This window comes from Colias eurytheme, chromosome 13 (genome assembly GCF_061535395.1).
Source record: "Colias eurytheme isolate Ceu_HAF_F1 chromosome 13, ilColEury1 Martin Lab GWU primary, whole genome shotgun sequence".
NCBI lineage: Eukaryota > Metazoa > Arthropoda > Insecta > Lepidoptera > Pieridae > Colias > Colias eurytheme.
The window spans coordinates 3,869,974-3,888,294 of record NC_142992.1 but is presented as its reverse complement, the minus strand read 5'-3'; the positions used below and the strand labels follow the sequence as shown (position 1 = coordinate 3,888,294).

At 31.2% G+C, this 18,321-nt stretch overlaps 1 protein-coding gene across 3 annotated transcripts; it reads left to right on the top strand.

Annotated features, from left to right (window-relative positions):
* The first annotated feature begins 5,872 nt into the window (after window positions 1-5,872).
* LOC149903314 (orcokinin peptides-like) lies at window positions 5,873-16,322 on the top strand. 3 transcript variants are annotated; one of them, XM_090108540.1, is made up of 7 exons: window positions 5,873-5,912; window positions 11,029-11,111; window positions 11,563-11,608; window positions 13,109-13,214; window positions 13,896-13,985; window positions 15,192-15,311; window positions 16,006-16,322. In XM_090108540.1, the coding sequence occupies exons 2-7, from the start codon at window positions 11,037-11,039 to the stop codon at window positions 16,115-16,117; spliced, it is 549 nt and encodes a 182-aa protein (XP_089964666.1). In that variant the 5' UTR covers window positions 5,873-5,912; window positions 11,029-11,036; the 3' UTR covers window positions 16,118-16,322. The 3 variants fall into 3 exon arrangements, with proteins under 3 accessions (XP_089964666.1, XP_089964664.1, XP_089964665.1); XM_090108538.1 differs by lacking the exons at window positions 13,109-13,214; window positions 13,896-13,985; window positions 15,192-15,311; window positions 16,006-16,322 and adding an exon at window positions 12,026-12,770; XM_090108539.1 differs by lacking the exons at window positions 13,109-13,214; window positions 13,896-13,985; window positions 15,192-15,311; window positions 16,006-16,322 and adding an exon at window positions 12,026-12,770 and having other exon boundaries at window positions 5,874-5,912; window positions 11,032-11,111.
* The last annotated feature ends 1,999 nt before the right edge of the window (window positions 16,323-18,321 follow it).

Here is an 18,321-nt window from a genome sequence, read left to right as displayed (position 1 = left end):
TACAAAACAATATGAATGTAGTTATTACTTAGATAATATACCCGTTTTGTTTAAACTGTAGAAAATCAAATGCACTACACATAGGTACCTACTTTTATGTATTTGTAAAATGTTTGATATGTAAATGTATATTTCAAGATACACTCAGTTAGGTACACACACACATTAGACGGATATTATTTGTATGGAAAGACCGTTGAACTTGGTTGGAAGCGCCTCACTTAGTTTCCTCATCAGGAGGCTATTGCCCTGCATGATATGACAGATTATTTTGATAAACAATTAAATATATAAGGTATCATAAGTTCCTCTGGCTCTTTAAATCCTTCATACAGTATATTATAAGTATATTAATAAAATCATGTTTAAAACTCTGTGCACAATAAAGTATGTATTCCTAATATTATTAGTAGAGTGGAAGAAAAATCATGTTTTATTTATTGACCTTCCGTTTAATGAATGGTTTGTTGATAAAATTATATGGAGGTAAGGTAAAATTGAGGATTCAGTAATACTGAAAGAGTGATGGACGTCACAACAATAACCAAGGAAATATTTGATCAACTGTTACTTCATAAAATATTGCTATAAATTTTTACGGTACAATCATACTTTACCGTTATCATGATTAAGTAAAAACGGCTCAGACAAAAGAGATTTTGTATAAGAAAAATAGAAAAAAAATACCGTGTTCGAAATCGATTCGAATAAACAGAATAATAATTATTGCTTATAGTGGCTCTAGTAAAATAATTATAGTTAGTAGGTAGTTCCGAGTTACTTGAAATAAAATCTGATCCCGGTATCAAGTGTAGCTTTAAGTCTTTTGTTTAAAAAAAAATTATTCATACAATCACACTAGAAAAGGACTTTCTACATTTGAAAACGTATGACGGATTCACTGGTAGCTATTGAATTTTTCAAACACTTTTTCCTACAAAAATATTTCTACAATACGTTCAATTACTCGACCGAACAATGCGCTTCCAAAACAAACCGCTTGAAACTTTCCGAACGAAAACTGACACTTCTCGTATCGTTCCACAATCAATCCCAATCTGGTGACAGATACAATGGAATTTCATTAATTAACTTTCCCAATTTTCAAGACTTTCTCGAAGTCGTAATTTATAGTCTATGAAAGTTTATTAAATACCGTATTCATTAACCGACTTCTTTTATGTGATATGATTATGATAATATCAATAATGACGTTCGAAAGTTCCCCTTTATAACATTTATTTTACAGATATACCATTACGTTAAATTGTAGCACATTGTAGACACCGAGCTACGGCGTAGACTCTTAAGTAACTACATATTTAAAAGTTTTCTATCACCTTTAATTTTTCATTATAAAAAATTATTTATATTCTTTGGTTTACATTTTTTTTAATACTTTTAGACTTGACACAGGTATCTGAGCTTGACCTGTTGGTACAAAAAAATTATCAATTTTTGAACCTAAAATAAATTTTATGAAATATTCATAAGCTGCATGTAAAATAATAGTAAGGTTATGGATGGGAAAGCAACAGCTGAATGAATGTGTAACTAGAATTGGATTTATAAACTTGTTTTCCTTTTGGAACTTCGCTTTATGCACCTCGAGTACCTACCAAAGCTACAAATTGAAATGCCATCAAAATATTATTGAATCAAATCGTGATGATAACTAGATTTTAACTGAACTTTGTGTAACATTGCTATTCAGAAAATTTTTGTTTCTTTGATTTTCATTAATTAGAACATTGTCTAAACTTCTATAAAAGTCGTAGACTTAATTGAGGTTAGTTATTCAAATTTTGTACTTTATTTCAATACAATTGTCTTCTTACGAAATCTATTGTTGAGATGAATATATTATATTATTCAAATATCAAGACAATTCGGTATCTATTAACAAAAAACACTGAATTATTTTTGATGATTATGTTTTCATTGTGCATTAACTAGTAAGAGGATAAGTCATCACTCATCTCCCATAAAATTGGCCGCTAAAAGTATGTCAAGGGAATGGAAAACGTGAGTTTCCTTTTAAATTTTTTGAGGCATATTTGTTTCATGTTTGATTTAATCTGGATTATCAATTGACGCAATATTGTGACATCATTCGGAAGCATATCGCAGTAGGAATGGAACCCTGATTTGTATCACTTGCCGTTGAGTACCGGTTATTAAATGTTGAGAGCACTCTAGATAATGAAATTGCCTCAAAAAGCTATGGAAATTAAAAGACACCAGGGCGTAAGTTAGTAAACAAAATGACATGTAGGGGTTTGTACATTTAACAGTTTTTAACTCTGTGCTTTTTTACAAAATTTAAATGTTTAAAATGTTGGAAATAATGATTGCACCTCTTTAATATCTACTTTATGATAAAATTGGACACACGTATTGGACGTAGATTTAAATACACACATTAATTTACATGTTATTTTTTTCTGTGATGTATAAATTTATGAATAGAAGCGACGTACTTTATTCACAAGGTGGCCAAAGTAATGTGATTAAAACTTAAACGAACCATAATTCTACACCATCTTAATCCATACTAATATTATAAATGCGAAAGTAACTCTGTCTGTCTGTCTGTCTGTTACTCAATCACGCCTTAACTACTGAACCAATTTGCATGAAATTTGGTATAGAGATATTTTGATACCCGAGAAAGGACATAGGATAAGTTTTATCCCGGAAATCCCACGGGAACGGGAAATGTGCGGGTTTTTCTTTGGCTGCGAGGGCGAAGCCGCATGTGGAAGGCTAGTATGTATATAAATCTCGTGTCACAATGTTTGTCCTCAATGGACTCCTAAACCACTTAACCACCGATTATAATAAAATTCGCACACCATGTGCAGTTTGATGCAACTTGAGAGATAGGATAGTTTAAACATGTAGGCACCACGGGCGAAGCCGGGGCGGACCACTAGTTTGTGTATAAGAAGTAAGAAATTTAAAAAGGAGAACACATACAGAAGAAATACAAAATAGCGATTATGACACTTTTGCTAGTTACTTCATCCTTGGAAATAGTGGATGGAAAAAATGCAACGTTAATAAATAATTATTGCTCGCAATGTGACCCAATTATTATTTTTCACTGAAGGCTATGATTTATAAAGCCCGGGAGCAAATTAGTAGGGTTATTTTTTACACTAATTGATCCTCGTTCCATGTGTTTCGTCATAATTTTGATTTTAATTAACATGCTCGTGTTACCTACGCTTATATTTTTTTTTGGAAAAATACCCACGCTGTTTTGATTGGTTGAGTATAATTTTTAATATCAATCTTCTTCGTATCCTATTTTTGTACTATGAACAATAATAATCATTACGGATAAGGTATTTCTCTAATAGTGATGATAATGAAAAAGAAATTGCATAATATGAGCCGTTTGAAACTAGCGGTGACTTTATTACAAAAATATGACTCTACATTGCCTTCATTATGTTGTTTTATTGTATTTTAACAATTATTTAGACTGAAATTGGTAACTGACCATGACGCCATTACTCATCATTTTAAAGTATAACAGCAGATACAGAAAATGATGATGATTAGTAGATAAATTTTACATACAGGAATTTTAGTACTTTGAAGATTATTTATTTATTTACACTTTATTGTGCTGGCATACAAATTAATCCTTAAAATTAAAACTTAAAAACTAGTCCAGCACAGAAGGCGGCCTTATCACTTAAGAGTGATCTCTTCCAGGCAACCTACTGTGTGGAGTAATATTATGAAAGAGGAGGTAGGTAGGAAGTACAAAATATATATATAGCTATATATGTTCTATAATAAATACATACATATAAAATATTATATATATTACATATAAGTAATATTATTTCACTTTTAATTGGGAAAATCTAGAACTTCTGTTATTATATTCGTCATGACGTATTTTGATGAATTCCTGTAGTTTAACCCACAGAGAATTTACTGATTAGGTAATTTGTTATTCAAGTAAGGGCCGATTTTTCAATGCTTGGATAAAACTTATTCATCGAATAATGTATAAAACTACCATTTTAAAAACGTATTCTAATTGCCCGTATTTGACAGTTTACGTGACATTTGAATATTATCGTGTAATTTAAATTGTATCCAAGCATTGAAAAATCGGCCCTAAAACTCAATTTCTCAGAATAAGAGCGTATACGCACTATGCGGGTAGCCGCATTGCGGGTAGCCGTCCGGCTGACCGCAAGCACAATTATGTACGTAATATTCATTTCTATGCGCACTGTGCGGTCTGCGGTTACGTACATAATTGTGCTTGCGGTCAGCCGGACGGCTACCCGCAATGCGGCTACCCGCATAGTGCGTATAGGCTCTAAAACATTAAAATGGGTAATTCACCGACGATATTAAAATTAATAGGGAAATTGAAGATTGCTATAACAGGTACTAAGACATGATCAATATAAATTACAGTTGAAAGAAGAAAAGCCCTATAGCTATTAACAATTAAAAATTAAAATAACTTAATAAGTAGTGTTAGTAGCACTATGCAAACACGCTTCTAAAATCTTGTAATGCTATATCCACTACCAAGCTAGCAGTTTCTTAGACGTAGACCTTAATGTCATCAAGCAACTGAGTAAAAATTAAGGCAAATAACAGAACCGACTCGCTAATGTAGATAAAGTGTAAGATCGTGTCTTGCATACGAATCGTGAAGATATTTACTAGTCGATTAATTACTAATGATACAACATTAGGTAGGTAATTACTAAATATGAATGAACTTAAGTCCAATAATATTCATATTCAATTTATATTTTATAGTATTCAACTGAATTATAAAATTACTAGCATATTTATAATACAAAATATAAATATTAAATACGTTCAATATAAGCTTCAGCTGAATGATTCATAAAAATGCAATATACGAGGTATGTTATGTAAAAATCGTGCGTATCACTTTAAAAAATGTTATATGAACTTCGTCTTTGCAGATCATATTTATAACATATGTAGCCTTTAATATGTGATATTTCCTTTCGAACATTCAAGTATTCTAAACAAATACTACATCTCTTCATCTTTAAATCTAATCAGTATCTTAGTATCGCCTTTTTCAAATTTCAAGACCAATAAAATTGTCTTGACTTGAAATTCATTGCTCACTTTAACATAGTAAAGAAAAGCTCAAGTGTTCTTTGTAGCATTTAATTGATGTAGGGTAGGATGATGTTTTTTCTAAGATTTAACTAGCTGTCCGCCCGGCTTCGCCTGTGGTAACTATTATACATCCTATCAATCTGTGAAATCAAATCTCTTCCACGGATATTTTTAGGCTATTTATGAGTATTTTTTTGTATAAAATTTTATTACCTATTCATTATTAAATTAAAGGCTTTTTAACTGATTTTGAACAGATCATTCATCATATTGAAAAAAAAATGTCAATCAAGATTTTTTTTTCATTATATAAACATGACTTTCTTATAATATCATCGCAGTCTCATCGAAACATAATTATTTACAACTACTTATTTAATCATATAATGATGAAGGTGAATTATTTACTTTCTGTACAATATTATTTATATCCTATTTTTGACAGAGTAAAAAAACACGAAGAGTATAAACCATATTTTTCCTTGTACAGCAACAATATTATGTTGTTAAAAATCAACAAAACTTAAATGTTAAACACAAATGTGAAATAAAACATTTACCCAAAACGACATTAAAATAACGAAATATATTACAAATGGAATGACAATTGATAATACAGTAAACGTGAGGCAGCTTGTTGCATTAACGAGGCGGAGGGCGGACCGCCCGCCCAATCCGCCCAACGATATAAAAGCCGTCGAGATCGCTTCCACGGCACATCGCACCACAACACCGTCAACACAACTTCCCAACCAGCATCATCATACCAGGTCAGTATACATTTATATTCATCTCTCCAGTATTACCTAACTTCATTATCGACTTTTGTAAATTTTTACATTTAATTTTCAGAACTTTTAAAAAGTAAATTTTAATACAATCCAAATAATAAATAGTTCTATTTTATTTATTTGCGTAGTACACCAATTTATATACTTGCGTGTATTGTTGGTCAGAAACTGATGAATCGTTTTTGATGACATTGTGACCTGTAGTCTGTGGTTTTAAATACAAATAATAAATTGTTCTATTTTATTAATTTGCGTACACCAGTTTTATAAACTTGCGTGTATTGTTGGTCAGAAACTGATGAATCGTTTTTGATGACATCGTGAATTGTAGACTCTGCGGTTTTAAAATTGAACATTTTGTCGTTCATTATTTTTTGGTCAGTGGCTGTGTATTTAAATAATTAATTTTATCTTTTCATTCTTCTAATGAGACAAAAATTACAATTTAATGGCATAAACCAAATTGTAAACGAACATAATGTAACGATATAAATTTTATAGGCAATAAAAGGTAGCAACAAAACTGGCTACTCGCGAAAATTTTTAATATAAAATGCTAATGCCCACATACTCAAAAACATTGTTACCATTCATGTAAGAATACAAAAGAATGTTTCAAAACCAACCACTAAAGACGACATAGTTAAAAAATACATATAATATTATATATAGAAACCGATGAACAATAATAACAATTACGCAAATTATTGATCAGACTACTGGAATAGAAAACATATTCATATGATTTCTAAAAATAATCTTCAATTGAACAAAAATTATAAGCAATCTTACATAATTTATTGCGCGTGTAACTTCTTGAAGGTAAATATTAAGTAGCAGCGAAAGAGGGATAATAATCGAAAGGTCAACCAATAAATTGTTAGGAAATGGCATCTAATTTAAATACGATGAATGTAAACATAATTTTCTATCAATGCTGTTAAATTGTTATTTTAAAAATATTTAGCCATGAAAATGGAATAAGCGCGGAAAATTCAAGGAAGACCTTCTACAATAGAACTGACTTCTACAATTCGTATGAATTACTTTATTAATTTTTGTTTAAAGAAAGATATACGGCCTATTATTTTAAAGATTACGAACAAAATTTATTCTTTAGCTTTTACTGATTTTATATGTAAACTGATCCCATTTGTTACATTATTTCGGGTCTTTAAATAAGGGTAGATTTTGACGGACTGTAGTCTCATGTTAATGACATCTGTCACAAATATATTTTATTATTCAGTCAATAATGATAAATTACTGTGCCAAGTAAGACGAATGAACAGCACATACGAGAAATAAAATTTTATGATCAAAATAAATGTTGTTTAGTACAGACGCGTCCATTTCACAGTCTTGTATTATGTACTCTAAGCACGCTTGAAATATGGTTTGCCGCCCTCTTAATTTAAAAGAGTTCGTAAAAATCACTCAGAATTAGAATTATATTAATCCAACTATAAAATCGCTTATTTGCTCTGTTGCAATGTAAAGACAAAGACGCCTTTACTCACTCATCTAAAATATACTTATTATATTTCTTAATCCTGTATATAATGAATTTCGATTACTATTTTATTCAGAAATTTATTAATTTTTTAACTAGTAAAAAAATACTAACAAGTTCAGAAATAATGTACTCGTATATCGATTTCACGCGATAATTAATCTTTCATCAAATGCCGTGAAAGAAACGCGTTGATGTCTTTGTAATCATCTCTAAATCATTACGTAAAAAGAACTTCGTCCGAGAAAAACAAAAATTAAATGGTAATGGTTCATATTGTTGTAGATATGTACTCAAATTTTAAATGAACAAACCCGCATACATTATAACGTGCTTAATGAATGTATGAGACAAAAATCCTCTCAAATCCTCTTCAGCTTTGTATCTTTATATTTCATTAAATATTTATAAAGGTATATTTCAAGAGTATTATTATCTCCAACGTCGTGGCTACTCCCACCTAATAGATAGTATGTCATAAATTGAATAAGTATACACCGACCCAGATTAAATTCATATTGAACTCAAATATTGGTGGCTTTATACGAATCTGTGATTCTTCAATATTATATTATTAATAGTCTGTGATTATATACAAAATAATATGACAGTTTATTTAGCATTTTGAGGTATAGAAAGTATGAATACTAAAATAATACTAAACGTAATATTACGTAAATTTATATAACTAAAATAACATATTTTACCAAGCCTACAAATATGAATAAAATAATATTATTCAAATTAACGAGGAGTCAACCTAGTTCTATAAAGGAGTAATTTTGAGAACAAGGTATGTACCTTCTAAAGTTTAATAATTTTACTATTACGTTTAGATACGATCATATAGTTATACATTCAGAAAAAAAGTAACTATTCCAAATAAATATGAGTTCTCAGTGAGTTCTTTTTATCATTCAGTCGCTTATTGTTTTGCAAACATTCATCATACATATATATTGTTTTCGGTACATACCTACTTATAAGTACTATGTGCTTAGACAGTTCTTCATAAATAGCCTGGAGGCATCAAACAAGATTCACAAGCAGGGTAGGACGAAGGTTCGCTTCTAAACTTTATTAGAAATTTATTAATGATAATACGAACATGCGATTAATTATTCAAATCCAACGTAATTATGTTAAACTTTAACAAAAGTAGTTTCTAAGAAAACATTGTACTTCAAAATCTATTCAATTATATTATCATACTTCAGATATATTATAGAGAGAAACAATATAGAGCTTCCATCAGATCTGTTCAGAATGTTCATTTGAGGGATATCTGATTAGAATGGTAACAAGTGAGTTATATACATTCTCAATTCTATTTAGGTACCGGTTGAATATTTCCGTGTAAGCTTAAATAATATCCATCTCATCCATACTTAAATATTTATAATTCTTATAACCTACTTAAGGTTGAATACGTCGAATCTTTTTCAAAATGAGGTCAATTATTATTCCACAGAACACAGCCGAAGGTTACAACGCTGAACGCATAATGCTTCTCTATATCACTTCCTTTTCCAGCAACCCTTTCTTAAACATTATCTAGGAAGCAATGCGTCAAATTTTAATAAATGTTTTGAGTATGCTTGAATTACATATGTAGAGCCAAAGTACCACGTTACTTTTGGAATATATTCGCAATATTTTTTTTTAATATTTAATGTCTTATGCTTGAATCTAATTTAAAAAAATAATTGGTAATATGCACATGATATGTATTTTATTAATTGATATGATAATTATAAAATAACAATAATATTTTAGATTTAGTAAAAACACGCTTAAATCAGAGAAACTCAATAAAATTATTTCTCAAGTTCTCTATGAACTAAAATATAGATTTCCAATAATTGTAAATATTGTACATTTAAAAGCTAAGAGGAAACCTCTTCTTTGAAAAATACTTCAAACGGTAGATTTTATTACACATTAACGGTCTTAATTGAAGTTCACTTATTGCCCCTAGATACCGTCAGTCTTACTTAACCCGTGCTAATGAAATAGCCCGTTCTTTTACTCACTGCGTTTTAATTCAAATTATATATTTTATAATGATTAAATGCGCTCTAGATATTAGTAGTTTATGACTTGTTTTATTTCTCGATTTTACAGCTATAATATACATCAAAAAACTTCACAAATGCATTAACACGTTCGCTGCGAAACAGGGCTTGAAACACCCTGTCCGTGTCTCGTCGTTATAGCGGTAGGAAAAAACTTAAACTTCTCTGTCGTGCGGGAGGCATAACTTCCATCAGGTTCAGTGTAGGAAAGTGATATCTATATATCTGAGATGTGCTATTGATTCCTAGTTCAATGGTATACCGATCTTAATACCGGGTTTCTGAGACCTCGTGCCGCACTGAACAAATAAAAATTCTAACACAGTGCGGAACGAGGTTGCGAACACCTCGTACCATCGCGCACCTCGTACCGCACCCTAAGCTAGCTTCACGCGGTTAGTGTTGTGCAACGCATTCGAGACTATTTGTGGAACAACTTATTGAAGCTTTTACAAAGAAGGACTTGAATGTGGATACAGGTACCTAATTTTCAAACTACTCGTTATAATAAATATCGTTAATAGAAACGTGAATGTGACATGTTGAGTAACTTTCTTCAAATATGTTGATAATCATGATTACTATTAGCGTGTTTGTTCATTGAATCAACTAGCGGCAAATCCAAAACACCCGGCAATCGGTGTATGGCTCATCAAAATTTAACTCTTGCCCAAGTCAACAAGCCAACAAACAAGGCACATCATCTCTTAAAGGGATCAAAGAAGAGGAGATGTGTAGGATGTTACAAAAAACTCCGCATCTTCTTAACAAGTCGTGAGGCCGACAAAAAAAGTAAAGGAAATTCTCACAGAATGCACTGGTTGCAAACAATGTTCTGGTTTGGCCTGTTTTAATAAAAAACATCCATAAGTTTGATAAATAAATACAATTAAATAAAATCGATATTTCTTTTCCCATCACTAAATTATATGAAAAACTGCTATTGTTCAGTGCGGTATGGGGTACATCAGACCCCACATTTTATTTTACCCATAGAATCTAAACTAACTAATCTAACCACGGGCGACGGTAGATTTAGGTTAATGAACTCATTGTTAATAATAATCACGACAAAAGCCGCACACTTTGTCTTATTTGGCGCCAAAAAAAGGATTTTGGTCTCCTACGGGCGGTGGGGTTTAATATGCCTCGTGCCGCCACAATCTCTGGTATAGGACAAGGTTTAAAACGACCCGTAACGCAGTAATGGAAAGTACAGATATATCTGTGCCGCAGCGAACGTGTTAATATTACTTAAATTGTATGAAATTTACTTCTGGGATACATAATTCACTTCTAGGATACGTAGTCCATACGATAGTGAATTATTGATAACATAAAAGCTATGCGATGCTTTGAGCTTTCACACCTGCTCTTTAGAACTTATTTTATATCACGTTTCTCGAGAAAATATAAATAAGAATTTAAAATTTTCATGGAATTTGACTTCCAGTTTTTCAGGTCTGTAAGTATGTTAGTATGCAATTCTCAAAATAAGTATTTTCAGCAGACAAAATGATCCGCGCCAGTGGAGCAGTGGTCGTTGCCTTGGTTACACTAGTTATCTGCTGCAATGCTGACCCTCGACAGGTACAGTGAACATTACAATTACTGATACAAGCATTAGATTTGAAAATATTTTGTCTTCTCGTTTTATTTTTTTCTCTTTTTATGTATCTCTATAAACAGCAATTTTTTTATATTGATCGTAGTCGTTCTTCCTTATTTATCTAATCTATTTGTTCTTAATGAAACTAAAAAGAAAATGTTAATTAAATAAATAATTCTCACTTCCCGAGCAATTTCTTGCCTTTGAATATTTTAATAAAGAACCTCGCCTCAACCAGATTCATATTTTTTTTTGCTAATTCCGCAAATAAGCCGCAAATAAACCCAAATTTAAAAATACATAAAAACAACCCGACCAATCATTTTCAACGTATTGTTTACGACATTCACTTTTTTGACATTTTTCAACTTTAATCCCGCGTTGGTTCGAAAAAATTTGCTCCATTTTAAATGTTTACACATTTTTTGGCAGGAACAGGAGTTATCCGATCATAATTCTGCCGAGCGGTATGAAAGTGGTAAGACTTAGTATACAATATTTAATTACACAACTCGATTACGGCACTTATAATAACCCCTAGCACTGATGATCCTCTGGTTTTTCTCTCACGAAATTCTAATGTAGGTATATTCCCTTTCACTTGTCACGCCCCGTGCAATTTAATGGTTTTGGTAAGACATTTTAAATATTATGCAACCCTATGCACAACATCACAAATCAAATGTTTTTCAATTCACGAGTTTGCACTTCTAAATTCTTTCACATTTTTCACGTATTTGTGGTGATGGAAACGCACTTTACCTACAACGCACAGTCACGACACAAAAGCTTCACATGTGCACTCGTATTCTTCTGGTAAGTACACCTCGAATTATTTGGCTATTTGTCACATGATTAATATATTGCAATATAAACACGGTATATTTTGTTACAGATTTAAGACAAAGACAAGAACTAGAGAATTTCTTACGTTTCTTACTGCAATATGAAAATAAAAATAAAGGAAGACACCATGACTATGTGATGTCCACTTTATTAGCAAAAGCTTTGATTGGAAATGGACGTACAACTGACGGTCTTGGTGGCAGTAGCCTTCTAGGGAGAAGCTTAACGTTTGGAAAGAATTTGGATAATTTAGGAGGTTCTACGCTCCTTGGCCGCAGTATTGGTGGAAATAACCACTATGCGAGGTTTGTGGATGCTCTAGGTGGCGGCAATTTGGTTCGCAATTTAGATTCGATTGGTGGGGCAAATCTTGTGAGAAATTTAGATGCGATTGGTGGGGCAAATCTTGTGAGAAATTTAGATTCTATTGGAGGGGCAAATCTTGTGAGAAATTTAGATTCTATTGGTGGCGCTAATCTAGTCAAGAAAAATCTTGATCAAATCGGTGGACCCAATCTCGTCAAAAGAAATCTGGACTCATTAGGCGGAGGAAATTTGGTACGTAATCTAGATTCAATCGGAGGAGCTAATTTGGTTAGAGAAGTGGACCCTCTGGGAGGTGGTAACTTTGTGTAACTTGTAATAGTGAGTTGGCAATGCAATTCCAGCAACGTTTTCATCATATCATTAGAGGAAGTGATCAAATAAATTATTCCTGGAATAAAACATATTTTTCAATGTATATTCGATGTTTGTGATTATAATTTTAATAAAAATAAATGTGCAGATAAAAACTAAGCTTTTTTTTCAATTGAACATCTCAATTCCCTTATACAATCCTAACTCCTTAGCCAATACATGTTTTAATTTACTATAAATCCTCGTGCGCGTTTATAAAACTTAATGCTATATCACGGACCCAATTTTTACCCAACTATTTTATAATACGGAAACGTGACTTTCTGCATACATCGGAGACAAGCATGTAAAACTACTCGAATAGAAAAATAGGCTTGGTATTAAGCAAGTTCCAGAGCCAATATTTTTGTATACAACACACAAACTCAGGTAAGAACAATTTATAATTGTGATGAGATAGTCATCATAATATATGTTGTCATAATGTGTTTAGGTAACAAACCCCGCAATTTGGAATCCATAGGAGGAAATAATTTGGTGAGACAAGTTCGTGAAGCCCATCGAATGGCACATTTGGGAAGACGTTATGATTATCTTAGGTACGTATAAATAATAATACTATTTATTTTAGTATACTATGTATTTTATTTAACTTTGTTATACCATTATTGTATGTAAATATTTTAATGAAATATATTTTATGTTATACAAATTCCGGTAATTCAAATTTTCATGTGGCTTAAGAACAACCTGACTTACAAATTGGTTTGACCTGACCGTTATTAATTCACGTAAATCCTTAGAGAAACTTATAGAGGATCTGCTAGTTCACTTTACAGTTATCCGGTCTGCTATGTGATAACAAATTTATAGACAATTACACTTAAGTTATTTACAAGCAAGCTTTACCTAACTTTACATTAATCTGTCACACTTTTGTATTTCAATACTGACTTCATATTAATATAGATTTCAATAGAAAGATGATATAAAGTGCAGACATTTCAAAGTAATATATAACATATCAATATCCATTAAATTATGTACTGAATATAATATATCAATCATAAAATATTGCTCTACAATAAGGAAAATTGAGGAAAATATTTTTCATGTATCATTAGTGAAAGAAAATATATTTTGCTGCTTTAATAAAACTACCAGATTCATAACATCTTTATAGCTGCGACATAAATCAATTTTTATATGAAATCAAATTTAAAAACGCTGTCAGCTTTATTTAAATATACAGTCAAACTAATATAAGCATTTCATTATAGTCCATATGGCAACCGGGCACTGCTGAGTCCTTTTGAATATGGGTATTACGGAGAGGGGTTCCCCAAACGCAACTTTGATGAAATCGACCGGTAAGACATCGATTGAATTTTTAAAAATTGCTTCTCTGGCTCTATATTGTGTTTCTGTCAAAGTTTTAGAAGAGTGCTGAATTGGAAATCCCATAGGTATTGCGTTTTCTTCCTTGGAACTTTTAACAGCTGTAATGGAATGTTAGTATTTTTACTACAGTTTTCAAACAATGTCTTATTATACAAGCTAGAGCTCTGGTAAAATTTTCATTTATGTCCAATCTTTCATCTTTCATCAACAAGTCTATATTGAAACTAAATGGTATTACATAATTTCAGGGTAAATAGACGTGACTATGAATTTAGGATGTTGACTTCAAGCAATTTACAAGCTATACGATCAACAATCGAAATCTGTTAGCTCAGCCAGTCGAACTTGAAACTTGACTTAACAGTTTTACTTTGTTCAGTAGTAATTATCTTAAACTACGGTCCCTGAGGTAACATTTTAGACCTTGACATGGACACATTGTGACTTTGTTGGACTTTATCTGCTGTAACTTTCTTCAAAATTATGTAACACACGCGTTCTAATGTCAGTTCTAGAATAAATACTAGAGAGTGGTAGGGATCGCAAGAAATAAATGTAATCATATTCAGGTGAGAGAGCTTTTTTAACTTACAGGAAAACATGAAACATGATAACGGGATAAAGTACATTCATTTTTTTGTTTTCTTTTTTTTGCGTAAAATATTTTACCTTTCTTCCCAATTTAGTCAAACCATTTTTTCATATCCAGTCATGTTCACAAATATATTGCACATACACACATACGTTCACTATTCATTAATCTATATTTTCCAAGGGTCTAATTCAACTTCGTTTAGTTCAGAAAAGCTAATATTTTGTTGTTTACATTTATATAGTTAGTCGAGTTTTCACACTGACCCGTTTATTAATTTCTATTTGAATTGTTTATCTAAACGTTCACTGAAAATAAATTTACCATTTATTTTAAATACGTTTCGATTATTCTAAACGATGTGAACGAATTAAAAAAATGGTAAACACACGATTATTTTCAAACAACTTAACAAAATGATGTAGGAGATATTATAACAAGTAGGTGTACTAAAGGTCGTGGCTCGTGCATAATAATCAGCACTACATTCAGGAAATTAAAACTACCAAGCACCTAAACTAAGCCAGGGAGTAAAATTAAACATTCAAGTAACCTTTACATAATCCCGGAATTATGTACACAGGTCAAACCTCAACACGTTTGTGAAAAAACGCAACTTCGACGAAATTGACCAATCGTCCATGCCCTTCCCGTTCAAACGATTCTACCACATCATCGGGCCCAACTATCTTGACAACCCTGTGTAAGTAAACTACTTATTTAAAAAAATTGTTAGTAAGTACATATATTTGATCTTAAGGTGTCTTTCTAACCAGGATTCTCAACATTCCACAATAGGTACCTACCTACTCAGGTAACTATAACACATAATTTGAACAAGTAATTGAAAGTGTTTAATTTACTTAGTAAAGTTTATTATAATGTGGCTTTTATGACAAGAAAATGGTTAACATTTAATTAGATATTGTAAACATAAAGTAAAGATTTACTCCCCTGAGTCGTGAAAGATCAAGAGTATACCAAAAGTAATTCAACTAGAATGCACGACTTGACACGAAAGTTTTGATCGTAACCCAAACTTTTACGAAGGATGTTTGTGTTTTAATTATGAAATTTATAACACAGTTGTCATATTTATTAGGTATAAAACTTCACACCCACTTGTCAGGATTATCCGTGCGTGCGTTACCAAATTAAAATGGAATGAATCATTCGTTTTACACGAAATAGGAAAGCAATGATTCTAGTTTCAATTTAACTAAACATTTATGGGAAAGAACCATATACAAGAATCGGCAACGAGTAATCTGGATTACCCGTACTATGAGTTGAATCTCTACATATTAGTAGAGCTAGATTGAAATTTCATTCCTTGTATTTTTAGAACCTATTTGGAAAGCTTTTAATCTGTATTTAAATTTTTCCATAAATTACAGATCCAACTTGGATAAGAAGCGCTACAGGCCCGACTACCCCATGGACGAAATCGATCTCTCCCCATTCCCCATCGGCTCCAAGAGATCCAGCGAATCGCATTCTCTACGATAAATAAATATATTCAAGTTTTAACGTCCATCGGCTTAAATCCCCTTAAAATACTTCTTGATGCTTCGGATTCACGTTACAAATTTAACAAGATCAAATGTTGTCCCGCTATGAACTTAGTTGACGTGACTATACTTCCTTATTATATCAAATTTCGATAGAATTTGCAGATTATCTTAACAAAATATATTTCCATAAAGCCATATGATATCATAGTATATTTTCGTAAAAAAATCCCGATATAGAACAAAAATATTAATAAGAGATGTTATTATAGAATCATATAGAACGTTTACTTTTTCTACAAGTTCAATTGTAATTCAAACACTAATTTGATGTAAATCTATTTTAACATATAAATGTTTAACAATTACTTAGTTTTAATATGAAATGTTTTAGAATGTTAATATAAAATAATGTATATTTATTTATTTTATAAGGAGAGAGTGTTTGTAAAATGACCTTAGATTTTTTAATATCGACTTCTAAGGAATGATATTATTATGTATTTAAATCGAAAGACGTGGAAATGATGATTATTTCAATGTATTATTTTTCATATAAATATATTCCTTAAAATTAAAAGGTTTTTCAATTATTTCTTTCCCAAGAAAAATACGAGGAAGACATTCATTTGTAAACAAGTCAATTACAAAAAATAAATAATAACCCTTGAAAATTTACTTCTATCGAAGTAATAAGTAAAAGCAATGGTACTGTTCCTTGACTCATTAGATTATTTTCCTTTTATGACATTCTTACCAAAGAAATAACAACTTACTTAAATATTTACGAAGTCATACACTAGAAACAACTGCAATAATCGACCGAAGTAATATTGATTCAATCTCTCAACTAGCATAAACCAGAATTTTTTACTTTGGCCATAGCCATAAAGTAAAGTAATGTACTTAATCTACATAGCATACTCAACAAATCAACTTCAATTGATTTAAATTTCACGACATACGTAACATAAAAAGAAGCGAATGACTCTGAGGTTGTGCATTTCCCTTTTTTATGAAAATTTCTGTATTACGTCCAATTTTCTACAGCCCGTAGGTAATAACAGCAAACTAGGAACGGGTGGATCATAATGAGAATCGAGAACGGAACCAATTTGCCGTCGACAAATAGTCCTCCCATAGGCAATCTCTTTGAAAACAAACAACAAATATTAGTATTGTACTGATCATTTTTTACCCCATAGAAAAATGATTACAACCAACTACAACACATTTTTTTTAACAATAAGTACTCATTTCCCAATTGGAATATTTCAATGGTAGACTGAAAAAATACACAATTTCAATGCCTTAATAATTACTTATCCACTTGTAACTAGAAGTTGAACACAACTAATTAGTGTCAAAATAAATAGTTACCTGATTAGACAATTTTTGGATTAAGCATTATTTGATATCAATATTGAAAAATAGTTTAGAATTGGGAAATACCAATTTTACCAAGTTTCAGTAGTAATCTGAAGGATCGAAGTTGTAGCGTATTGACATATTTTAAGTGTAGGTACCATATAGGAGCTACGACCTAGTAGCGACGTGATGAGGCGCGTTTTCAGCTAATTAAAGTTCGTGCCGATAGCGCAATTATCTCGGAAATACCGTCTCCGCTTTATGCTAGTCACATTCGATTCCAAATTAACTTTAAATAAAGGCGCAATTTCATTAATATAGTTTATGGCAGAGAGCCAATGCTCTCGTTTTGTCCTTAGAGTTTGTCTCGCGAAATTTAGAAAGTACTGATATCTGTTACAGGGCGTTTAACGAACGAGCCAGCCGCTACTGAAAGTTTATTTCCCGCATCGTTGTTTCTTGTAATTTGATAGTTTTTCTAGTTTTATAGTAGGTATTTATTATTTAACTACAATACGAAGTTTAGATCATATATTCTCTCTTTATTCTATTCAATTAATTATTATGAAATGTTGTACAAAAACATTGAAATGCAATTTACGCTGAACTTTACTTTCAGCCAAAGCATTTAATTATAAAATAATCTCCGGATATTTTGTCATCCATTTCCCAAAATTAATTAGAAGTTTGTAATTCCAATGGAAATATTTACCGATATTATAACTTCAATCTTACAATTAACAAAACTTAATTAGCTAAACGGTGAAGCTTAAACATTAATTTTCCATCGACACTATATTCAATTAGCATTCTGTACACATGTCGACATAGTTC

What these genes read in the sequence shown, in the direction of transcription:
- LOC149903314 (XM_090108538.1), top strand. Translation starts at nt 11,037, where the DNA reads ATGATCCGCGCCAGTGGAGCAGTGGTCGTTGCCTTGGTTACACTAGTT. An exon ending in GCAATGCTGACCCTCGACAG is followed by an intron (nt 11,112 to 11,562) that starts GTACAGTGAACA and finishes ATTTTTTGGCAG; the next exon opens with GAACAGGAGTTATCCGATCA. An exon ending in TGCCGAGCGGTATGAAAGTG is followed by an intron (nt 11,609 to 12,025) that starts GTAAGACTTAGT and finishes ATTTTGTTACAG; the next exon opens with ATTTAAGACAAAGACAAGAA.